This window comes from Chelonia mydas, chromosome 1 (assembly GCF_015237465.2).
Source record: "Chelonia mydas isolate rCheMyd1 chromosome 1, rCheMyd1.pri.v2, whole genome shotgun sequence".
Lineage (NCBI taxonomy): Eukaryota > Metazoa > Chordata > Testudines > Cheloniidae > Chelonia > Chelonia mydas.
Genome location: NC_057849.1, coordinates 264,702,223 through 264,726,801, shown reverse-complemented (window position 1 = coordinate 264,726,801; position 24,579 = coordinate 264,702,223). Strand labels below are relative to the sequence as shown.

Genomic DNA, 24,579 nt, shown 5'->3' with positions numbered 1-24,579 from the left:
GAGCGACCAGGAGCAAGGATCAGTCACTTCCTAGATCAAGAGAACGTAGCAGCTTGTGAAATCCAATGGTTTGGTTCCAGTGGAGCAGTCTGGTGACCCTGCACAACAGGCGACTCAGCCAGGCTGTAACAGAGTCATTGTGAGGGTGGTGCAGCAGAAAGCACCACTCTTGCAAAATATCATACAAAGATGTTGTGGGGGTAGACATACGGTGAAACTAAGGGGAGATAAATACACAACAAACTTATTTTGTACAAAATTTCTTTCATTATTAGTGACAGACTGCATGCTATGAAGTGATGTGCTAGAGAAAGGACAGTTACTTCAACTGTAAAGATGTCATTGTTTGTAGCATTTATGCTCATAAGAGGAAACACATTCAGGTTCTCATCAGGAAACACATCTGTGACTTAGTCACAGCAAACACGCTTGGTCTCTGCACATCTTGTAATTCCATCAGCTGCACTCCTTTCTCTTCCTCATTCCCCTTTCCTGTCTTCATGCTTCTGCACTTCTTAGGTGTTTGAAATAGTTGGTCTTCAGTGCTCTGCCTCATAATGCACCAAGACTTCCACATTTTTCATATGACTAAACATGCACGTGCTCTAATAGATAGCTTAAGTGACTGAAATTTTAAAAGCTCTTCAGACATGTTCAGTCTTTCCCCAGAATTGTATCTTAAATGCAAATAATGAGTTGGTGTGTAAACAATTATAAACTTCTTGTCTAGGAGTCTTAAGTGTGATTTTTAGAAAGGAAATGTCCTTCTTGTATATGCTGGGGGCCCTTCACCAGCTCTCAGCTTCCATCAGCTGGAAAGTGTGAAATGACAGCAATTTTCTGTAGTGTTGGTGATTGAGCTGCCTGTATCATAAGAGGGTGATACTGAAGGTCATGTCATTGGTAATTCTAAAACAGATTTCTCAGGCCATATGATTGGCCCTGATGGAAAGGATACAGAGCCCCTCATCTGTCCACCACAGAACATCTGTGCACATGCTTGCACACAGCCCACTATCTTTTGCAGCTACAGAAATTTCAAATAATGGAGAAGTGTCTGTTTCATGACTTGGTTGGGATTAATATCTATTCTCTAAAAACAGTAGATCAGAGTTGCAAGAAGCTGGTACTCTTAGAAACTAGCAATTCCAGGTGACCGCTAATGTTTAAGAGAAAATTAAACAGAAATATTTTCCGTAGCGTGTGTCACAGTAAATGATAAATAGAAAATCTTTGGAAAAAATTCTGTCTCATTCATGGGGGGCACAAGATCTCAATTATTATAGGCAAGGAGGAGGGGGTATTGTAGCACAATGTTTTTTTTTTTCTGTTGTTGTTATGTGCTTCTGACCAGGACCTGAACCTGACAGGGAAGGTCTTTAGCTGGTGTAAATTGTCATAGCTCTGTTGAAGTCAGTGGAGCTCCTGAAGCGAAGACAGTTTACACCAGCTGAGAATTTACATGTACCTTCATTTGTTGTCCTTTCTGTCCCTATTGTTATATCTGAGGAGAGAGAGGCAGCAAGAAAGCAATGTAATTAAAAGCAAAACAAACTCGACACCATTGCTGGGTTTCTCAAAGAGCCTGATCCAAAGCCCTTTGAAGTCAACAGAAAGGCTCCAATTGACTACTTTGGGTCAGGCATTCTGTCTTTGCTTTGTCAGTCTGTGTTTTCAGGCCTGCTCTACGCTTAAAAGTTTTGCTGCTATAAATATCTCAGCTAAGGGTGTGATTTTTTTTAACCATAATAATAATAATAGAACTGGTAAAAGCACTGTACAGATGCAGTTATGTCTGTATAAAGGTGCCTTACACTGGCATAGTTTATTTCTTCTTCCATATAGGAATAGGTGTACTATTATAAAATATCTGTATACTGACATAACTGTGTCCACATGGGAAGTTGTACCACTTTAACTATACTGGTATAATTTTCTTGCCTTAGACTACTAAAAGCAGGGACTGTCTCTTTATTTATATGTACTATAGCACCAAGCACATTTTTTTGGCATTTATCGGAGAATAAAGATTATACAGAAGAGAATCAGGCTTCATTTAATCTTATATGAAGGAAACTGATTTTTCTGTGATCAGGATGATGTGTCATGGAACTGATAGATTTTGAAACTGTGGCCTTCTATTAACCAGCTGGGTTCTTAACAGGGATTTTCACTCTATATATGAAAATTATTTTTGAATAGTAAATTGTAATAAAACTGCAGCCATTGTGCTATAAAAAGTAACACTTGTCATCTTTTGGATCTGGAAATTCTTGAGACATTTACTAGAAGCTTATTTCAGGAAATGTTCTCCCATCATGGATTTTAAGTCAAATTCATTAAAGTTTGTGTTTTATTTATGAATAAATATGGACTAGTGTGATTGAAAATGGAAAGGTAGCAACATGTTGAGGAAATGCATAAAACTCAGGCATCGGACTTGTTAAAGTCAGAATGATCTGTGCAAAAACTACCACATTCAAAAAAAAATTCTTTTGGGTGCAAAGAATCTTTCTTCATTATCTGTAGAAGCATGTGATGTTCACATACGGCACTCATGGTGCATAATCATGTTTTGATTATCTCTTTCACATTTCCATTTCTTCGTTACTTGGTGAGATTTGTTTATTTACTCATTTATCATTGTGTAGTTCACTGTGTTCTTTCTTCACGTTAGTCATTATTTCATTAATCTTCTGATCCTGAATGAAAAATTTGGTGGTTTGAGAGAGAAGGTAGAAAAAACCAGGTTCAATTTGGGGAGATACTCTGATGATCAAGGAGAGATGGGATCTGTGAACCGTGGAAGATAAGAACTTGGAAAACTATGGAATTCATGACCTTGCTCTATATAGAATGAACAAAGTATCATTAGACATGTCTGCTTTCCAATCATAAACTAAAAGTACATTTTAGAAAAATCATTATTTGATAAGTAAAAGAAAAATGAGTTTAAAAGATAAAAAATTCTATTCACTATGAAAGAGTAAAAATAGTCAAAAGTCATAGAAGTCCTATATTAACATTATGTGCAATATCAAAAAAGAGTTGATATATCGCACGTTTGTGATATTACAGCAGTGAACATGAACACCTAATCACTTTTCATTTAAATGTAGATGTTAGATAAAATAATGTTTTCTGGTACTTTAAAATACAAGAGTATGTGTGCTGTAATTCAGAAGACTTTGTCAACAAAATAAAAAGAGTTCTTTTGCAGAAGGTCTCATATTTCAACACATATTATTTGTTTACACTGTCGATCAAATATTCAGCATTAAAATGCATCATAATCCTAACACTGCTGCTCATTATATGACAGAAGTATGCCAGTGAAAATTAAAAAAAAAAAAAAAAAAGACAAAAGATTTCCTTACCTCTAAGTTGGATGGGAGCAGCTGTTTGGATAATTCCACAGAGGGACAACAATGACCAACTGACTTGCACATTTTAAAGAAAAAATGATATCTAATCCTTTGAGGATGCCATATGTTCTGTGCTTTGAGGCAAGCTGCCTACAGTACATAGCAATTAGACAGACTGGAGACTGTGCTAAAATTTTATCCAAAATGCCAGTAGAGAAGAATTTCTCCTAATAGAATTTAATCACTAATAGAGAGACATACCTACATTTCAGATATTTATTGCAAAATAAATTGGTTAAAATGCAAATTCTTTCAATCCGCTTTCCTCAGAGTGTCAGGTATGAACTAAACAGGTTTGTTTGTTTGCTTGCTTGCTTGCTTGCTTATTTGTTTTTCTGTTTATTTGTTTAAGTTATGGTTAGAATTACTGCTGCCCTTTTGTTTTAGAAAATTTGTGAATTATTAACCTTGTCTGGAATGTATTGTGACTCTTAGCTTTAGACATCATTTTTCATTTGCTTGTGAATTAGGTATGAAGTGTATTAGTTATTCCAAAGTAGCCAGTATAAATATTCATCAGGGATGGGGGTGGAATTTACAATTGACAGCTAGAGCTAGACAGCAGATCTGTAGTTTTGTATTAAACTTCTACACATTCATGTAATATTTGTTGCCTCAGTTTAATGCTTAAATGCTTTGCTGAATTGGGACATATATGAAAAATTTATACTGATGTTTTGGGGATACACTGTCCATAAAAGTTTGGCTAATTAACCTCAGAGATGTATCACTAAAGAAATATTGGGAGTCATTAGAGAGGACAAAAGCCTATTAGTCCAACCTGGCACACGGAGATGTCCTGGGCCTTGAAATAGAGTCTCCAAAGACCTGTCAGGACACAGAACCCTGAGCTAATGAGCTGAGACAACTTGTCTAAGGATGTCCAGAAGAGACTGAGAGTTGCCCTTTTAATTCTGAGTAAAGAATGGGCTTATTCTGCTTTGCAGTATGTAATACTTCCATGTTTAATAGGCCTTAGTCCAGCAAAGCACTTAATAAGCACAAGCTCATGTCTAAAGTCAGTGGAAACTACTCATGTTCTTAGTTGCATAAACACGGGGATGCCCACATCACCAAAGAGGTGATAGGCTTGTTTACAACGATATGAACATGTCAGTGTATATTTGTTCTTTTCTTTACATCATATAACCAGTTTCAGGTCTGGTACCACAGCCTGATCTTGGAAGATTTATATCTAAAATTAACTACAATTCATACGCCAGGATGCTTAAAGAAGGCCATTAGTACTATAGTACAAGTAGCCAATATAAAACATGTATTAATATTTGAATAGGCCTTGCAATAATTCTGAGGCCTGTAGGACGTGGTAGTTAGCATAAGGCAAAAGTAGTTAGCAGGAATGCTTGACCAAGTATTATAAGATTTAGCCATATGTATTTTGTGATACACAAGTAAACTGCAAAAGAACAGTTTATATGTGAAATAATGGAGGTTTAGGCTTTTTCATATTTTAACCATGAAGCAAAACTTTATTCATGTATCAAAAACATTTGGAAATGTGGTGACACAAATAGCTTATGATAACAGCAGGAACCCTAATTTTGGCCTTACAGAATAACAAACATGAGCAAAGGGCTGAGACCAAATATCAAATATCGTCCCAGATATGAAGGGAAAGATAAACAATAAGGTTATAAAAGATGGTCAGACCATCCCCTAGTTGGAGACATCGGGATGACAGAATGGTGAAAATTGGATCGTCAAGCTCTCTTATAGTGCTTCCTCCACTTTTTCTATCTTTACTTTAATGTCTCCATAGAATAGTGAGTATACACAATTCAGTGGGGGTTACTTTGCTGTTGGTTGCTTTGCTATATTTATTTCTGTATCTATATTTCTATTTATTTTTCTGTGATTGTAATTATACTTGTTTATATGGAACTAAATAAAGTCCCCATGTCTCTGTGTATGTGACTCACCAGTCTCATTATACTCATAGTGAATTTACATAATGAGTAAAGAACCTCTGGTGAATGGCTTGTGCAGTTTGCACCCAAATTAATCAAAAGGCTACAGAAGAAAGAAAATATTTTCTAGTAGGATTTATGGTCTGTTTTTCTTTTAGTTTTCTGTCTGTTTTTCTTTAAGGCATATGTTTAAAGCTGCTCATTAGTTTGGTATGTTAGAAGAAGTCCAAGTGAAGATGGCTTACGAAGCATAGTGCAGCTGGACAAAGGTTCATAATAAATGCAATTTAGTACATGGATCTGCAGTTAAACCACTTCATACTGCATGTGGTGTACATGTATTTCATATATATAGTAATGTAAATTGCACACTCAGAGATATAATACTATATATATATATGCACAGCACCTGTAATAAATATATATGTATATATAAAATAGCGTGTGTGCGTGCACAGGGTATATAGTATATAGTTTTCTAGATGACCCCATTCTAGCCAGTCAAATGTTTACTTAATGTAAAAGGCAGGACCTTAACTTATATATTACGGTCTTGTACATTGTCTTCTTCCTGTTTCTCATATGCAGCTGTACTTGCAGTTTCTTGCTAAACCACAACATGCTAGTACCTTTGAGATATGATTCACTCCAGGAGCTATATCACTGGCTTCTGTTGGTCATGAAAGGAATCACGCTTTAGGGCTACTGATAGCCAATTAAGGTCAATCAAGGAATCCATCCTTCCCTTGAAATGCTTTCGGTATTTATAGAGAAGACTCAAGGATGCATCCAGTCCTCAAAGCGCTGGTATTCATGTTGCCTACTTTGAAGAGCCATGGCAATTAAAGGAAGAGGATCTTGGGGACATCAGGTCTGAGGGCACCTTCTGCCATGGCTCAGTAGGAAAACGCTGAGGATCTCTCTGCTTTTAAATAGAAATACAATTTTGGAAGGAGATGAAAAAGAAATACTGACAGAAAGGAGAGAAGGAATTGCTTATGGGAATTGCTTATTCCTTGTCTTTTCCTAGATTTAAAAAAAAATAAAAATTAAGTGAACATTTGCCATTTGGACTGAAAAAGTGACAGCTCATGGTTAATGCCCTTCGCTTGCCACTTGAGGTGTTATTTACCTCTACCAGTCACGTTCAACCCCTTTGAAAATTGTGTGTCTGCATGTTTTCCTCCAGATCACATGCACACACAGCCAACTGTTTGTCTGATAGTAAAATGGGCTGATTTCAGGTGTCATAATATCTTTTTGATCACACTTGAGGGGTCTTTCCCACCAAAATGAAATTTGTCTCAAATCACTGCCTAGATACCTTACAAGCACTGTGCTTTTAGAAAATAAACCAGTATAGCCTGACTTACCAAATAGATGCTTCCCAGTTTATCAAGTGATAATCATAGCCAGACTTGGCTCATACAGAAATGAGAGGATGGCCCCTTTCATAGTAAATTTTAGAAACACAAGGAGAAATAGGTAATTAAGAAATTACTAATAATAGTAACAAGGAACAACAATCAAATGGGCACATGCCAAACCACACTGTGTTTCAGTTACAGTAGTAGGAGCTACAGGTTCTATAGGCTCTGAGGTTTTGTCTCTAGGTCAGTAAGATACAGTGGGCTGTTATGGTAACAAAATTGCTATAAGCATTCAACAAAGAGAAGAAAATTACAGTATTCTAGATGCACATATCTTGTAGAAGAAACGTGTCATATTATATTATTTAAGAAGTAAATTGATTAAAATTATGCATATGCAAGAGGGAACAGAGTTAAGATAGTATTTGTAACTTTCACTTTGGCATTTCTGGATCTCACATGCTAATTGTGCAACGTTAACATTCTCAACACATGGTTTTGAATAACATGGCACACATTAGTTTTAAGTAATTATTTATTATTTTTGTTCCCACTTCATAGATCCCCCAGCTAATAGTTTGTAAATACTAATTGACATAATTTATTCCCTAACGGTTTTATACATACTTTTGGGTCTAAAGCATGCTTAGACTTGATAAAATGTCAATAGGAAACTCAGTTCAAAAAGCTCATTAATAAATACCTAGCAGTTTAGTGTTAATGCTCCCACTGTGCCCTTACCTCACTCTATGTTGCTTAGGTATGTCAGGGAGTTGAGAACAGATCTCTTATATGCTGCAGAATGTCTAGAAAGTGAACTTGATTGAAGATGCAATTGCAGCCTTAACTCTGATTGTCCCTGCTTTTTCAAGTTTAAGTTGCAGGCTTAAAGATTTAGTTTTTTGTATTTACAATCAGTTTATGATATAGTTTTGTATAGAAAAATTATATCTTCCCTCCGTAGTAGTAACTTTCCATTTTAGTTCATTTCTTTCTGAAAAACACCAAATTTTGTCTTTACTGATATAAACAAGCAAAACATAACAATAGTGCAATGACCACCTGCTTCTTTTTGAAATTTTAAGTAGTCAAAATTAAGTTTTTCGCTGTGAGATCATGCCAAGCAGTGGCTCTGATCAAATAGAATCTGGTAATAGATTATGCAGTGTTATGATTGTGTTCACAAGATAATTAGCCGTGACTGAAATTAGATTTATACAAAAACAGCAACAAATATGTAGAAAGCTTATTCAGGAGTTGAATTTGAAGGTTTTTTGCGTTTTGTTTTGTTTTTTTACCAGTAATTGGATTTTTTTATTGTCAGGGTTGGTTCCATGTGCTCATGTGTTGGATCTCTTGCTCTTTAAAATACGAAGTTTGAATTGCCGTGCATTGCTCTTCTCCCATCCTATGACTGGCAGTCAGGACAGAGTTATAGCACCATCTGCTTAGACACAAGGAAACAAAGGAATTGTGAGATATTGCCCCATCTATATAAGCCCCACTCAGTTTCCTCTTTTCCTCCAGTTCTTTTGCTGTTTCCTGCTTACAAGCATGGGGCTATCAACACAGTCCTGCTCTGTGTCCCTTCTTTCTTTTTTTTTCTTGCTCTCCCTCTCTTCCTCAGGAAATGACAGAAGATAGGAATGGAGAAAGAACAGACAAACAACTAGAGAAAGAAAAGAAGATGACTAAGAAGTCTGAAACTAGAGTAAGGGACTACATGGAAGAAAAGCGTGGAAGGCAGAACAACTAGCTCTGTCTGCAGCTGAATGCTGGTAGAACATTCAGTCAGGGATCTTTAGCACCCAGGAGTTACCAAGAATCCAGGCCTCTCGGGAGGTCCAATACCAAAGGGCTGTACATCAGCCCTCCTTGCTCCAGTGAGTGGGCTCTCCTACCTGGCTGGAGACCTACTACCTGGTCAGTATGTCCGCCTGCCTTGCTGCTCAACCCTTCTAAGTTTCCTATTACAACAGTTAAATGTTGGTGGCTTATGTGAACCACTAGTGTAGCTCCTAGTGCTCATTTTCCTCAGACAAGTGATGCTTCTGGGCCCTTTGATGGAAGCCCACCTCATACTCCCCCACCTCTCTCTCTCTCTCCCTCCTCTATATTTAGAAAGGAGGGGCAATATGCTTTACATACTGGGTATGCCAGAAAAAATTGTTCCTGGGGGATGGAGCCTCAAGATAATTTTACTTGCACCACAGATTGTGTCATTGCTGCATTAGAAAAGCTCACTTTATTTTGTTTCCTAACCCACGAGACTAAAGCTCTCCTTTACCTGTAACAAGGACCTGAGGTGCTGCCTTCCACCACAAGTTATTGAAGAAGGTCAGGCAGGACAGAGCAGTGGTTACCTTGGTGGCTCCTTGGTAGCCCTGTTTCCTTGTTTTTTATGAATTGATGACTCTGCAAGTTACCCCTGTCTGGGCACTTCCAGTGAGAGAGGACCTTCAGTCCCAAAGCCCTGTGTTACACAATCAGCTCTGACTTTTGAAGTTGATTACCTGAAAGCTAAATAGAGCTGCTTCCTATAACAGAATGTTTTTCAGCTGAGGGGGCCTATTGTCTGGTTATCAGCAGGAAACCATTGCTTTTTGCACACGCATTCTTTCATTTAGAAGATGTGTCACCAGAAACATTGGCTGTTCTAGAATGATCCCTCCAGAATGTTTTGAGCTTTCTCTTTCCAGGATTTCATAAGGATTTTAAAGTCTGCATGCTCAATGTACTCTCCTCTTGCAGTTCTGCAGGTGAAAGACACATTGAGGATTGGCCCCCATCCTTATGTCAATAGGCGCTTTCATTAATTTCTGTTGCAGAGGCCTGCTATTCATATAGTGATCCCACAGTGGAGTCTGTCCTTTTTTTTTTTTTTTTTTTTTTAAGGTTCATTTTGGACCTCTCTTTGAGCCCCTTAGAGAGAGTACTTTATAGCTGCTCTTCTTTAAATAATTGCCTTCCTCAGTGCAATTATCTCTGGTAGGACTGAGAAGCTGAGTTCTTGGTTTATTTCCCTTCTATCTTCAGTTTTTCTCTGAGAAGTTGACTTTTTGCCTGCCATCATAATTCAGGTTTAATTTTTTTCAGCTCTTATTCTGCCTAGTATTTGCCTTAATCCAGTATCCTTTTGGGATAAAAAGTTTCACCTTTTGAACATAAAATGTAGTTTGAAGCTTTATTTATGTCATGCTCAAGAGTTTAGACAAGCAAAGCCGTTATTTGTCTGTTTCATGACCCTCACCACTGACTAAAATCAAGAAAACCCTTCTGGTCTCATGCCATAGCCCTTCTTGTGGAAGATAAGGATGTTCACAGAAGATGGTCTGAAGCCTGAGTGGCTGCCGATGTACCAAACAAAAATCTAATTGATGACCCAACTGTGCAATTGCCGGCTTCGCTCCCCATGGAGCATATGGACAGCTCTAAATGGGGGTCTCTGTACCCGACACGGAAGAATCACATACTTACTCCATAGTTGGAAAGTGAGGGAATCACAGAACTACGAATGTGGCATGGGGAAAACTGTCAGACACATCATGGACGATTGCCCAATTTATGCTCATTCTGGATGTGTCTCAGACATTCACGTGGCTACCCTCTCTGCTCTCGTCTGGATAAGAGACCTTAAGATCCAACTGTAGTCACACCTGTGCTTTCACTAGTCTTCTATTGCCATACAAAAGAAGAAGTGGATGCAATACAGGTGAAATAGCAGTGAAGGCTCCCATTGCTAAATGGATATGCGCTTGTATCCACACATCTTGTGACCAGGCTGGAGGAGTCTACCTTGAGCTGGTGAAATGCTGCTCTATTGATGGAGTTTGACTTCGTGGTCAATGATTACTAGGCTTTTCCATAAGATAAGCCTATTTCCTCAAGTCATCCACTGACTGACCTGAATAATCTGCCATTGTTTGGGAAACGAATGATGTAAAACAGGGAAACATTACTCACCGGTAATTCTGTTAGTGGTAGTCTCCTCTCTGTCCATCCTGCATTCTGCCCACCTCAACTCCGATGTAAGGAGCTGCTCCTAGTGTGAGCTTTCTTTGCTCTCAGGCTTTCTCTCTGTATTCATCTTTGGAAGCTCACTGTCAGGAGGGAAATGGGGACTGACTGGGCACTTATACAGATTGGGGACGTGATTACACAATTCTTTTGCCTCCTTGTTTCCCGATGGATGGCGTCATAATGCTAACTGTCCTGACTCTGACCATGCAACACCACCTTTGGGATATCTCTCACTGCTATTGGTGTTAATCTCCATTGCTAATTGTGTACCAGTAATATTTGTGTAACAACAATGTAAGGAATGAGATTATGATTGGCCTTGTATAGGGATGTTTGTGCCCTCTCCGTCTTTGAGCAGTTGCACAAGGCAAGCCACAATCTACCTCCATATTTTTTTTTTATATAATGAAGAGGAACTGAACACAGAGGCTCTTTAAGGTCTGATTGATTATTATACAAATGACAGATCTCATAGTTTCTAATGTTTCGAGCTCAAAAAGGAGAGAGCCTCATTTAACTTCTGTGGGCTACATTGACTAGGGACCTAAATAGTAGCTTAGAGATGTGATGCTACTTCCATTACCAACATATCAGGGGTCTGTCTTTCTTCCCTTCATTATTGCCTCTTGCATTATCATTTAAGTAGTCTCTCCAGATGGGGGAAAATCAGTTAATCCTTCCCCAGGTTCCCTTGTCTTTTATAGAGGAAGCAGGCCTGCGGATTTCATTTTGCACCCATACTCTACAATCTGTCTCTGTATAACTTGATTTCCCAAAGATGGTTAAGATGGATAATTTAGCTCCGCTCTCCTGCAAAGTGTAGGGACACTTCCTCTCCTACAATAGAGGAAAATGGATTTATTCTTTTTGTAGGGCAGAGAGGGGAGACATAAACATTAGAAAGTCTAAGACACAGATGGTGATTTAACCGGTAACGTTATTATAGCGAGGATAGCAGTCATTCAGATTGAAGATGTGCAGATCATAATAGTTTCTCAGGTGCATATGCATGATATGAACTGCGTTACAGAGCAGGTCAAGCAATCAATTTTACATTCATATCCTGAGCCTCAGTCATTTTTGTTAGAATGCTCTCCTGTGAGCAGCTTATTCAGCTGAGGCTTAGAAATTTATTCCTGTATGAAGAAGGTCTTACTGTATTTGGCAAAGGAGGCAGGAAATTCAAAAACGTCTTTGACCTAATTTTAGATGACCAAGATAATGTTCCTTCAGTTTAGTTGTGTTACCATGGTGGCTTATTCTTTCAAGTACAAATGGAGGTTTCTATTTCACATAACAAAAATATTAGAGGTATGTTTCGAAGCTAAAGAACATCACACATTTACTTATATCTTTTCTAGCTGTTCTCTTATGTCTGTATGACATCTTTCATTTGAAACATCCCAAAGCACCTTATAAACACATAGGCAGGGATCTTTGTCATCTGTGATTCATGGCTACAGAATTCACGCAGGGGCACAGAATTGTGTAATGGAATCTTTTTTTTTTTTTTTAATCCTTACATTTGCAAAGGAAATTTTCCAAACATGAACTAAGTGTTATTGATGCAGTGATGTCTTCCTGAGATTGTAGACTGCCTAAAACAAGAACTCTGAAGGGGTTTGACCACCCCATCAGCTCAGTGGAGTGCTAAGTCTTAAACTTAATGATGACAATTTAAGTGGCAATGTTATCCATTTTACTGATGATCATTTTAACAGAAACATGTAGTTACAATGCTTATGCCAAAATCCTAAATCCTAAATCCTAATTTCCAGGAACCAAATCCCTTAACTTTCCCCTATCCAGCTGCCAAAATTTCCAACTGCTTCCATGACATTGTTGATTATATTTTTAAAACAAAATTCACATTTAATAGAAAATATATGTAAAGTGCAATTATACATTTTAAATACAAAAAGTGCTATGTGTGGGGGAAGGAAAATACATTGAATGTACTATCAAGGAGTGCTCTACGATTGTATTATTAATTTTTATATTTTTGTAAGCAGGGTCTGAATGAGCTCACCGCTGACATCTAGTGATGAGCAGTGGAAGAGGACTTCAGGAGCTGATCTCATTTGCATGGGTACATCCACCCTGCCTAAGTGCTGAGCATGATGGGATTGCTTGCCCAAATGATCACTTTTAGCTCGTGTTGGATCCACAGTCCCTTTGTTGTTGGGGCAGGAGTAATAGAGGGTTGTTATCTTTGTTGTGTGAATCAAGGGCAGCAGAACTGTGCTTGGCATACCCTGATGGAGGGACTCACCACTCAGCTAACCGGCACTCGGTAGGCAGGGGACAAACGTTCCAAAGCCCAGTGAGTTGAGAGAGGGTGGGGACAGTACTTGTACCTGGTGGGGTGGGCCCTAGAACCATATGACCCTTCCTCTCTCCCCTGATTAAACAGAGCTGATTGAGACTCAATTGAGGTCTTGTTACACAACACAGAGCTGAAATCACTGATACCTAGGTCTAAGCATTAGACCTGCTTTGTACCAGAGACACTGTCCCAAGACACTGCCCAGTGTGCACCAGCAGTGAGATTCCCCCACTAACAGCTGAAATCACTGAGAGCTGTGTTAAGTGGTGAGACCTGAAGACATCCCAGCAGACTGGTGATCGGCAGCAAGGTGGCTGGCGGAGAGGACCGGAATGGAGCCTGGCAGAGAGGTGTGGCGATTGGCCAGCAGGGCAGCCAGTGAAGAGGAGCGGCAAGTGAGTACCTGGGCAGCAAAGCAAGAAAGGTGTCTCCTTACCTCCACCCAGGGTGGGAGGTGAACTCTGCAGATGCACCTGTGAACTCTGGATCTGCCCTGACCAAAGACAACAACTGTGAGTGGAGTGCAGAGAAGGGCCAGGCACGTTACAGGGACTTTTGCTTGCTGGACTTAAGAACCTGAGGGAAACAGACACTGCCCAACTTACTTGGGGGTAGGACTTTTGCTCATGGTTTCTGTTTATGAACCCTGTTTGCAGTGTTTTCCCGAATTAATGCTGGGTTACTTCCCTCCTTTTATTAAAAGTTTCTTTACTACACTCAGACTCTGTGCTTGTGAGAGGGGAAGTATTGCCTCTTAGCGGCGCCCAGGGGTGGTGTGTAATTGTCCTAGGTCACTGGGTGGGGGCTCGAGATGTTTTTGTCTTGTATTGTTGAAAAGGAACCCCTAGATACTGAACCTGGCCATTGCTGCTGCCAGTTCTGACTGGCAGAAGGGTTACATTTTATTCAATAAACTTTAGCTGAAACTGCAGCAGAATTTCCAATCTGCTCCACCAAAGTGCCACAAAACCATGGGGCCTGGCTGCAGAATTTAGGTCAGGCTTGCTACAGAGTCCTTGGGACACTGCATATGGAATCACTTCCTTTATGACTGAAATGAAGCCAAATCTGGGGTGGAATGTAGCAACTGTTTAGCAGTACACAGCCACACTACACAAGAGTTTAAGGCAGGAAGTGGCAAATTGGAATATTGTAGCAATTCTGAATGGTGAGATCTCTGATCTGTTTAGGTAGATGGTAATCTGAAAAACAGAACAGAAAACTCAGGAAGTAGGGATTACTATATGTGTCCATAACCTGCATTATGCGCCTTCTAAAGGCCATCGTTGGTGGCATTTCCCCATTGTTCCTGGTGTAGATGTATTGCCTCTGCTGTATGTGTGAACTGCAAGCTGACTCAAGCACGGAGCAGTGCTGCAACCAAAGACAGTCTTAGGGATGAAACCTCCTTTGCCTGTCAAATGATGCACATAACAGTTCAAATATAGTGATACTGGAAGAGAAGGGGAGCAGAAGGTCCATCATTCTGGCCTGAGTAAAGCACCACCCAGGGAGAGGAGGAGACGCTAGGCTCAGCCACCAGAATCATCAGCCTATTTGAGAAGGAGGGAAATAAGAGATCCAGCAGAGTGGGCAGAACTGTTGGCCTCTGCAACTCTCTTTCCTCCTACTATGGATTGCCAGAGATGTTTGGAGCCTTCAGGGACCCTCCCACCTGTCCTTTGCTAGGGGCAACAACAGTGGCTGATTCAGGTGATTGAGGTTTACCTGGCAGCAGCAGTTTGGCAACTGGAGGCCCAGGGGGCTGCAGAGGTGATGGCCACCATGTTGGGTGACATTTGGGATTGAGTTGGGGACATCCAGAGCAGAAAGCATGAGTCTCTACAGCGTGAGCTCAAGAGTTAGCTTGCCAGGTGAGATCTGTAACAGACCCTTCTTTGCTGTGGATAAGGACCAGATGGGGCATACAAGATGCTGACCAGTATGGTTTACTCAGATATACTCAGAGAGAAGTGGCAGCATGGAGAGATGGAAATAAAGGAAAGTACAGTGTACTGGGGAGCCTTTCTCTGTGTATATTGCAGGGAGTGGGGAATATTATGAAAATTGTGGAGGCTGTCACTGGCTGTGGCATGAGTCTGAGATAACAGTGAAACTGACCCACATGATGTTTCTGACATACGAGCAAAATATTTTATTTTGGCCCAGAAGCCAGAATGGAGTGGGGGAAGAGACAATGGAAAAGGGATTGAGGGAAGGAGAATGACACAGATGAGAGAGGAAAGAGACATAAAGCTGTGGAAGGTAGAAGGGAAAGTGAGGGTTCAAGGTAAGGAGTACTAAGGGCCATAGGACAGGGGACTGAAGAGGATGGGAAGAAAAGGACATGAGGGAAAACAGAGGCAGACAAGGAGGGTGGTGGTAGTTGCCTGTCGGGGCTGCAGATAAATGGTGCATGTGCACAGCATGAGTAGAGAAGGAGACATGGGGGATGCACATATCACAGGAGAGAGGGAGACAGTAGGTACACACCATGGGAGCAGGGAAGGAAGAGAGAGAAATGGCAACCAAGCATGTGGGAGTGAGAGGGGAAATAGGGAATGTACACAGCAGGAGGGGAGAGCAAGTGAGAGAGAGACACAGCAGCAGGGAGAGATGCATAGGAAAAAGTATCAAAAAGCCACTACAAAATTAATAAAAGGTGGAGCAACACTATAAAAGTGTCATCTAAAATTCATATTTTGAACTTTTATCAATGTATAACACTTATAAGCATGCTTTGAAAATAAAAGAAACAGTTTAAAATTCATAAATACTTTAAATTTTGTCAGTGCCATTCTGTTTGGAATAAGACTGCTTGACATAATGAATTCCACTTTGAATTTACAGTGGAAATATGAAGCAGCTTCTGCCTTCTCTTTCTGACAGTGGGCATTTTGAAGGAAATAGGAGTGTTGTGTAGGGCCCTGTGCAAATCACATTTTGAGGGAAGTCGTGGAAATGCCCCCAAACTGGGATCTTTTAAGTATTATCTTAGTTTCAGTGCTGGGCCCATGAAGAGGAGTAGATTGCGGTGTGCATGTGTGGAAGAATGGAATGCTTTGCGCACGAGCGTGTGGAAGAATAGAGAGCTCTGTGAAGACTAAGTCAATTTCAGGTATTCTGTATGTGGAGTCATTTTTCACTAACCTCCTTGAATGTTCTGGATCTTTGTAGAATCTCATGGAACCTTCCAGAATTTTTGAGAACTACATTTTCCTTGAACTTCCTAGAATGTTGTGAACCATGCCCTCATGGGTACATAAAGGGCGGGGTGTCGCCAGTCAGTCAGTGAGGTATAAGAATGCACTGAAGTGAAAGCCCATCTGCAATATTACCTTGTTGTAATACCTTGTTTTATTGTGTAATTATGAAAGTGTACTTGTGTTTTAAGACTTGAACAGTGCAAGTAGTGATTAATAAAGGGCATATTTAATGAGAAGCCAGAGATATCTATCCAACCCCTATCTACACCACAATATACAAGAAATACTGTTACTTCTTTTGCCATGCTTAACACATAATGTTTGATGACTTTCTAAGACAGCAGAACATCAACCTTTTTTTTCTGCAATAGAAAATAAAAGATGCCCCTGAAGAAGCCTTCAGGAGCTCAGTATAGGAAGCAAAAAGCTGAACTGCAATCTAGTTTGCAGCAAGGGGCAAATTTGATGGGAAAATATTTGAAACCGAACAACAGAGACTGGGATTTAGGGTGTAGCGATTGTCCCAGTGCAGAAGAAATTGAGGAGCAAAGTGTAAATGATGGAAATCTTATTACTAAGGAATTAGCAGATTTACCTGAAGATAAGGAATAGAAATCTGCGGAAAGTGATGGAGAATCATCCAGTTTTCCTAGTGGCACAAACAAGAGTGATGATAAAGAAAAATGTAGCTTGCATGAAAAGGAGAGTAATGACAAAGAAAAATCTGGTTTACATGAAAAGGAGAGAAATGATGAAGAATCAGCCTTTCCTGATGACAGAATAAAAATTGCGCACCACAAATGGGTACATTAGATCCTGCTTTATGGCTGGCAATCCTAAACTCTGCCAGTATTGATCATACAGTTTTGAAGGGCTGGGTAAAACTGAAGATATGACATTTCTAGTAAATGAGCAGAAAGCAACACTTCTCAAAGTCACACTGCAAAAGAGTGCTCAAGAATGGTGAGAAACTGAATCGACGTTGTCTAGTTTACTCAAAATCAACTGACAAAGTGTTCCGTTTTTGTTGCAAAATATTTGACAAGAATGCCAAATCATTGCTTGCACTTTCTCGGTACAATTACTGGCATAACTTAGCCGATGCTCTGAAGCAACATGAAAAGTCACTTGGCCATTTTCCAGCCCACTCCAAATGGATGAAGGTTGAATCCAGGCTCAAGCTGAATAAATGCACAGATGCAGGAAACCAGCGCATTATTAATGTAGAAACCCAGCATTGGCGGCACATACTCAAGTGTCTGATCTGTTACCCTCTTGCTTGCAAAGAATAATTGGCTTTCCAGGGCTCATCGTATAAGTTGTTCACTGAACATAATGGTAATTTCCTCGTTTTGGTAGAGCTCCTTGGGAAATATGACAAGGTCATGTGTGAGCACCTACGTCGAGTAGTTCATAAAGAAGCTATTGACCATTACTGCAGCAAAACAGTTCAAAACAAATTGATTGACCTTATGGCAAGGAAGGCGCTTGATGTGGCTCGGCAAAGCAAAGTACTATGCCATAATAAGGGGCTGCACTCCCAATATTAGTACAGTGAAAATATGTCATTTACACAAGATTTGTTGACTATGAGGATGGCTGTATCCAAGTAAAGGAACACTTTATGTGTTTCTGGTCTGTGAACGACTCTACTGGAAAAGGCTTAAAAGAACCATTTATGAACGTTTGGAATGAGAATAAAAATAAAGCTTCAGAATGGCTATGGCCAAGGCTACGACAACAGCGTGAACATGAAGGGAAGAAACAGTGGCGTCCAGGCAAGGATCCTTGCACTGAATCCAAGAGCTTTCTTTGTGCCTTGTAGCTGCCATTCCCTCAACCTGGTTGTGTCAGATGCAGCGTCGTCGTCTTTAGATTCACAAAAAGAACAGGAGTACTTGTGGCACCTTAGAGAGTAACCAATTTATTTGAGCATAAGCTTTCGTGAGCTACAGTTCACTTCATCGGAAGCTTATGCTCAAATAAATTGGTTAGTCTCTAAGGTGCCACAAGTACTCCTTTTCTTTTTGCGAATACAGACTAACACGGCTGCTACTCTGAAACCGTTCTTTAGATTCAGTATTCTTTTTTGGAGTTATTCAAAGGATAACGGACAATGTTTAAAAATCTGACTGTGAAGCCACTAAGTGACACTAGCTTGGAGAGCTACACTGACAGTTTAAGGCCAGTGAGGTACGAAGTGACTGAAGTTTACGAAGCCCTGATGGAACTGGCGCAGCTGAGTAAAGCTGAGCCCGGAATCTGACACGAGGGGCAAAGCCTGGCAAACCAGATCACTGACTTAACATTTCTGTTTTCAGTTGTGGTTTGGCATGATATCCTGTTTCAAGTAAACATAACCAAAGCATTACAAACTGTCGATGGACATCATGATCACTACTATTTTGAGAAGCTGCCTTGATTTCATTGTGGCCTACACAGACAACGGATTTGAAGATGCCATCACTGCTGCCAGAGAAATGGCGGAAAACTTAGGAGTTGAGCCTGTTTTCAAGGAAACTTGTATTCATCAGAAGAAGAGACAGTTTGGTTACAAGGGTAGAGATGAGGTGATGGGAGGCTCAGAAGAAAAATTCAAAAGAGAGGTTTTTTTCTCACTTGTTGACACTGCTTGAGTGTCCATTGAAGAAAGGTTTGGAAAAATGAAGCACCATGAAAAGACGTGGGTGGGGGAGGGTGGTGAGACCTTGGTAAGCTGCTTGCAGACAATAAAACACTCTCTTGAACAATTGTATGGACCTTCACTGGATTCTGTCACCTGGGGAATGTTTGGACATCAATCATAAAGACCTCTACATCGAGTTGAACAACGTTTGTCACATTTTCCATGTGGGAAGCACTCTTCACTCCAAAACCAGCAATTCATTCATGATGCAGAGCTGAGGGACGCTTTTCCTAATGTGTGGATAGCTTTGAGGATTCTGCTCACCCTGCCTGTCACAGTTGCGAGTGGTGAGCGCAGCTTTTCAAAGCTCAGGCTCATTAAAACGTATCTTCGATTGACGATGGTTGACAAGAGATGGACTAAAGGACTAGGGTTAACGTACTAAGGCTGTTGCCTATTGTAACACCATTTAATATTGGTCCACCGAGTGTTCATGCACAGTTCAATTTCTTGATGTTAGTATATTTCAGTTATTCTTAAAATTAAAAAATTTCTATAAGCTTAGAGGAAACTAATTTTTTTATTTTTTTTATACATGGCATGAATAAATACAGCTGCTAGCATGCAAATTTATCATTTTATATGACAGGGATAAATCGTGCATGCAAATTGTGCATCAGAGTCATGAAATGGGCAACAAATGCAATAAAAAATAAAGTACTCAAATGTTTTTAACAAATGGAGTGTGGAGGGGGGGGGAATGCCATTTGAGCTAGGGCCAGCCCTGATCACGTGCTCTCTCTCTCCACCCCCATTCCCTTTTGATGAGAGAAATGTTCCCAATGAAAGTTTTGCTGAAACTGACCCTTCCCTGTGAAAAGATTAAATTTCAACAAATTGGCATTTTGACAAAAAACTGTTTTGTCTAACAATTCCCTACCAGATCTAAAGATAAGTTCTACCTCTTTAAGTATTTAAAAAATGTGAGAACATAAAGGGATTCAGCAAAAGGTGGTGATTCAGAAATTTAATAGAAACCATATCAGTGATTCTGCCACAAAGAGCAAACGTTCTGATTGAAAGCCTCAGATATGTAATGATAACAATTCTAATGATGTGAATATTAGTACTAAAGAGATCTCATGTCTTCGTGTATTTGCAGAGTACTGAGACAGCACTGTTTGCTTTTCTAGTATCAAAATTTTGCAGTAGTTCTTCGTTGGAATCATTCCTTTTTATTAAATAAGCAATTGCTGTTGGTCAAAAGATAATGGTTAGGTATGTATAGCACAATAGGCACTATGGAAAATGTATTCTAGTGAATGCTATGTAAGTAACATTCCATTAAAAATCCTGTTTACACAGTGGATGTCATACATATTTAGTGCTGGAATGACAAAATTTAGATTTGTCAATCTAAAATACTAACTAAATAAATAAAACCACTGTTTCTTAACACAGTCTATTTAAATTAATTCTACAGAATAATGATGCAAATAAAACTTTGTTTGAATAAGTACTTGAACTGTGCTGGTATAGGTCAGATAAAGAAAAGTGTTTTGAATATAAAACTGAATATAAATTAAGTCATTTTAAACGGAGAACGCATAGTGTGAGAATAGCTTTGCCATATTCAACTCTGATTAGAGATCACGTGTAGTTTAAAGGGATAGACCTGAATACTAACTTCACTGGTCTTTACCAGATTACATATCCTCTACTCAATATCAGAATTAGTGGTGTAGTTTTAAATCACAAGTTCAGTCACTTCCTAATGTAAGTCATGTTTTTTTTATTTGAATGTTTGCAGTAATATAACTTAAAACATGTTTCATGTTTGAAATGAGAGTAAAGGCCGTATACTATTAAGGGCTGTATCTTGAAATCAGTTGCAGTTCTGCTAAATGGCTGAGAAATATTCTATAGTCCACAAATACTGTAGCTCCTTTTTCTGTTGACAGGCACTGAAAACCACAGAACTCCCACTGATGGTGAAACCACAGAACAAAGGAACAGACAGGGATGAAAAAACAGGAAAGCAAAATGGCAGGTGGGGAAGCTCAGCACTGAAAGACAGCAGAATTTCTGTGCGTTTATGCAGCACAAATAGGGATTTATGCAGCAACGTGACAAAAATATAAATTATGGCTGTGACATTGCTTATATTATAAGCATAATCACAGGGCACATGGGGCCTGGCCCTGCCCATTTTTCTCTCTACAAATTGTATGTACAATCTATCAGCAGTTTTATTACTCTCCATGTTAGATTTGGGCAACAAGCTAATTGCAGATGTATTAAATGAACTGATGAAGAAGGGAATATGAAGGCTATTATAATAGGGGGAAAAAAGCTGTACGCACAGGTTCATTTGAGCATCCCCACACGTCCCAATTGGCAATTGAAAGCACTCGAAAAGACCTGTGGCTGTATAAAATTTTTGTTTGTTTATATCAGATTAATGATATGATGAACAGATAAAACTAAATATCTTATTTTGGAATGTTGACCTGGTTCTGTACTTTTTTTATGGTTACATTAATACTGACTGTGGATTTTGAGATTGGGGAAATATTGCTGGCTTGATTCATTATTTTCTTCCAGTGGTTGTATTCAGTTAAGAGAACCTCTTTCCTTCATGATGTTTTTGTGTTCAATTGATTGACATTACTAGAGCTTGCAGTTCTGGAATTCAGAGCCTTCTCCTGCCTAACTTTGTTTATTTTTATTTTTGGTGGAAATAGGGGGTATAGGAAGATGCATAGGATAGATCACCCTTTGGAGCAAAGCATTTTAAGAGGAAATAGGGAGTAACTAATATATTTAAAAAATATGAATGTTTTAATTATTCCTGTGGGGTTTTTTTGTAGTGGAATTTCCTTAATGAGAGGAAAAAGCTTAACTTTCTAAAAGGCCCCTGGAAAGAAAAATCTGCATAGAATCTCTGCCATCAGAGACCCATGTATTTATATTTGTAATCTGGATTGGAGTAGAGTAGAGATAGAAACAGTAAACTCTAGCTGGTCTTAGTCGCTCATGTTGTGTTAGTGTGTCGGGAAATTCAATTTTGGTTGATGTAAACTCAAATGACTTTACTTATTTCCTTATATCAACTTAATTTTTTTAAAATGGACACCAGAATTCCAATAATAGCTAAGGTGGAGGAAGTTATTGTGCGTGTTCAGAAAGACATACAATCTTGAATAATGCATCATGGGGTATTGCAAACTGAGGCCCTAATTCTGCAAACTTCTCATACTTTGCTTAGCTTTTTGCATCTGAGTCTATGAGTCTGTTCACATACGTAAAGCTGAGCACGTTCATAAAGGTTTACCTTACTCTGAAATTTGAAAAAATGTATGTGATTATTCTGGAGGAAAATAGGTTGGAAACTTAAAGGAATTTAAGTTTGTGATAGTTCTGAAGGATTTAATCTTTCTACAAATTTACCAGATATATTAAACAATTCACAGTTTAGATTTTCTCTACTGCTACAAAATGTATCCTCTTATCAAAATGTGTGATATCAATATATTGTTAAATTATTAGTAATTTTTTGTTTCCTGAGAGGAGAAGAAATCTGTTGTTTATCATGGGAAGCTCATTCATATGTTTCAAGATTTTAAAAAGGTCAGCACAGCTGAGAAGATCTAGATATGAGATTTTTAATTTGTTTATTTCAGTTTCAAAAACCAAACAAACTAAACAAAAAAATGCCTATTTCAGGCTCTCGGCTCCTGTATTCAATTAAAAATACAATCCCTAGGAATAAAAACAAAAACAGTGGTAAATCCCATGCAACATAAAACAGCAGCCACCAAAGAAAATATTACCAGCCTAGATTGTCACATCCTTCCATCTCTGAAAGAAACTCCACAACACAGACACCTTAGATCTCTCCAAACATCCGTTCAAGAGAAATGGGTTTTGCCACTGACCTTGTGAGTTTATTCATTTTAAGGTTTTCAGACAGAAAGTATTCCAAAATCAAGAGCCCTTACAGTGCAGATAGGAATTACCATACTCCATCAGACCACTCGTCCATCTTGGTCAGTATCCTGTCTTTGACGTGGGCCAGTACTAGATTATGCATAGGAAAGTACAAGTAACCCTTTATTGAACCATTACAAAATATCTGCCCATCTGGGAAGGTTCTTCCTAACCCAAAGCAATTAGTGGTTGGCTTATATCTTGAAGCATGAGACATGATATTCCTTCTAATTTTTTTAAATCCAATCTAAAGTAACGATGGATGTTCTGATAAGCCATAAAATATGTATATTTTTCATCTTGTTAAGCTTCTGGCTTCAGTGATACCCTGTGGCACTGTATAATAAAAATGTTTATTTTTTATAATTTTAAATGAGTTGCCTTTCTATTTCATTGTATGATCCATCATTTTCATATGATGAAAGGTAAATCAGGCACCCTTCTCTGTATGTTGCATTATTTTTTATACCTGTTCTGTCACCTCTTATTCATCTCCTCTATAAACTAAACAGTCCCAGCCTTGGTCTCTTCAATCAGTCTTCAGTTGGGAATATTTGCATGCCTGTCCTACAGTATCCAGAGATCCCTTGTGTATAAACAAGCAGTGATAGCTCAAGTACCTCCACTGTCGGCACCTGTGCAGTATCTTATGGAGAGCGAGAGAGAGAGGTCAGCTCTCATGTATCCCAGGGTCTCTTTCTCAGGAAGATGACCTTGGTATTGTTGTGGACATTTCAATGAAGAGGTCACCTGACTATGCAGCTGCAGTGTAAAAAGCAGACAAGATGTGAGAATGCATAAGGAATGGGATGGGGAATAAAACAGATTATATTATAATGCCGTAGTAAATCAATGGTAAGCCCTCATCTGCAGTACTGTGGGCAATATAGGTTACTTTATCTCAAAGAGGCTGTGACAGAATTTGAGGGGGTTCAGAGAAGGATTGGCATGGAAAAGTCATTTGAAGAGAGATTTAAAGGACTAGGAGTATTTATCTTAGAAAAGAGACAAAAACAGGAAATGGTAAATGCATATAAAATAACGAATGGTAGAAAAAGTGGACCAGAAGCTTCTATTCTCCCTGCCTCATAACACAAGAACAAGGAGACATTCATTAAAATTGGAAGGTGGCAAATTCAAAATGGATAAAAGGAAATACTTTTTCTCAAAATGTGTAATTAGACTCTGAAACTCGGAGCCACCAGATATCATTGAGGCCAAGAATTTAGCAAGGTTCACTGAAGGATTGGACCCGTATATGGATATCAAGAGAGATAATAGTTCATGCTAAAAAAAAGTTTTGGAGGAGTGAAAAGCTTCGTGCTTTGGAGCCTCAAGCAATCTTTAATTATTAGGGATGAGGATAAGACTTTCATGGAGGCATATTATCCCTTATTTGCTTACTGATGGTTTCTTGCAGTTTCCTATGATGGGGGCTTCTGTTGGAAACAGGAGACTAGACTAGATGGACTCTGGTTTTGATCCAGTCTTTCTACAGAACTCAACAGATAATCACAGATTTTCAATCACAGAGTGCTGATGTCCAGTGCTCTCTTCAAGATACTCCACTTAATAAGTGGGCTGCAATATATTGCATTAGCTGCTGCTTCTGAATGGATTTAAGATGTCGCCACCTGTAGAGTGCATTGCACTATTCCAATCTAGAGGAGAGAGAGGCATGACCATGA

The 24,579-nt window shown here is 39.1% G+C and overlaps 1 protein-coding gene across 1 annotated transcript in view; it reads left to right on the top strand.

The window, feature by feature from the left end:
- The window catches only part of LOC122461348, a 236,386-nt gene extending 213,122 nt beyond the window's left edge, over window positions 1–23,264 (top strand). The window contains exon 7 of the mRNA XM_043545689.1: window positions 20,863–23,264. Within this exon, the coding sequence (XP_043401624.1) occupies window positions 20,863–21,042 (180 nt within the window). The 3' untranslated portion in view covers window positions 21,043–23,264. The remainder of the gene's footprint in view (window positions 1–20,862) is intronic.
- Window positions 23,265–24,579: the final 1,315 nt, after the last annotated feature.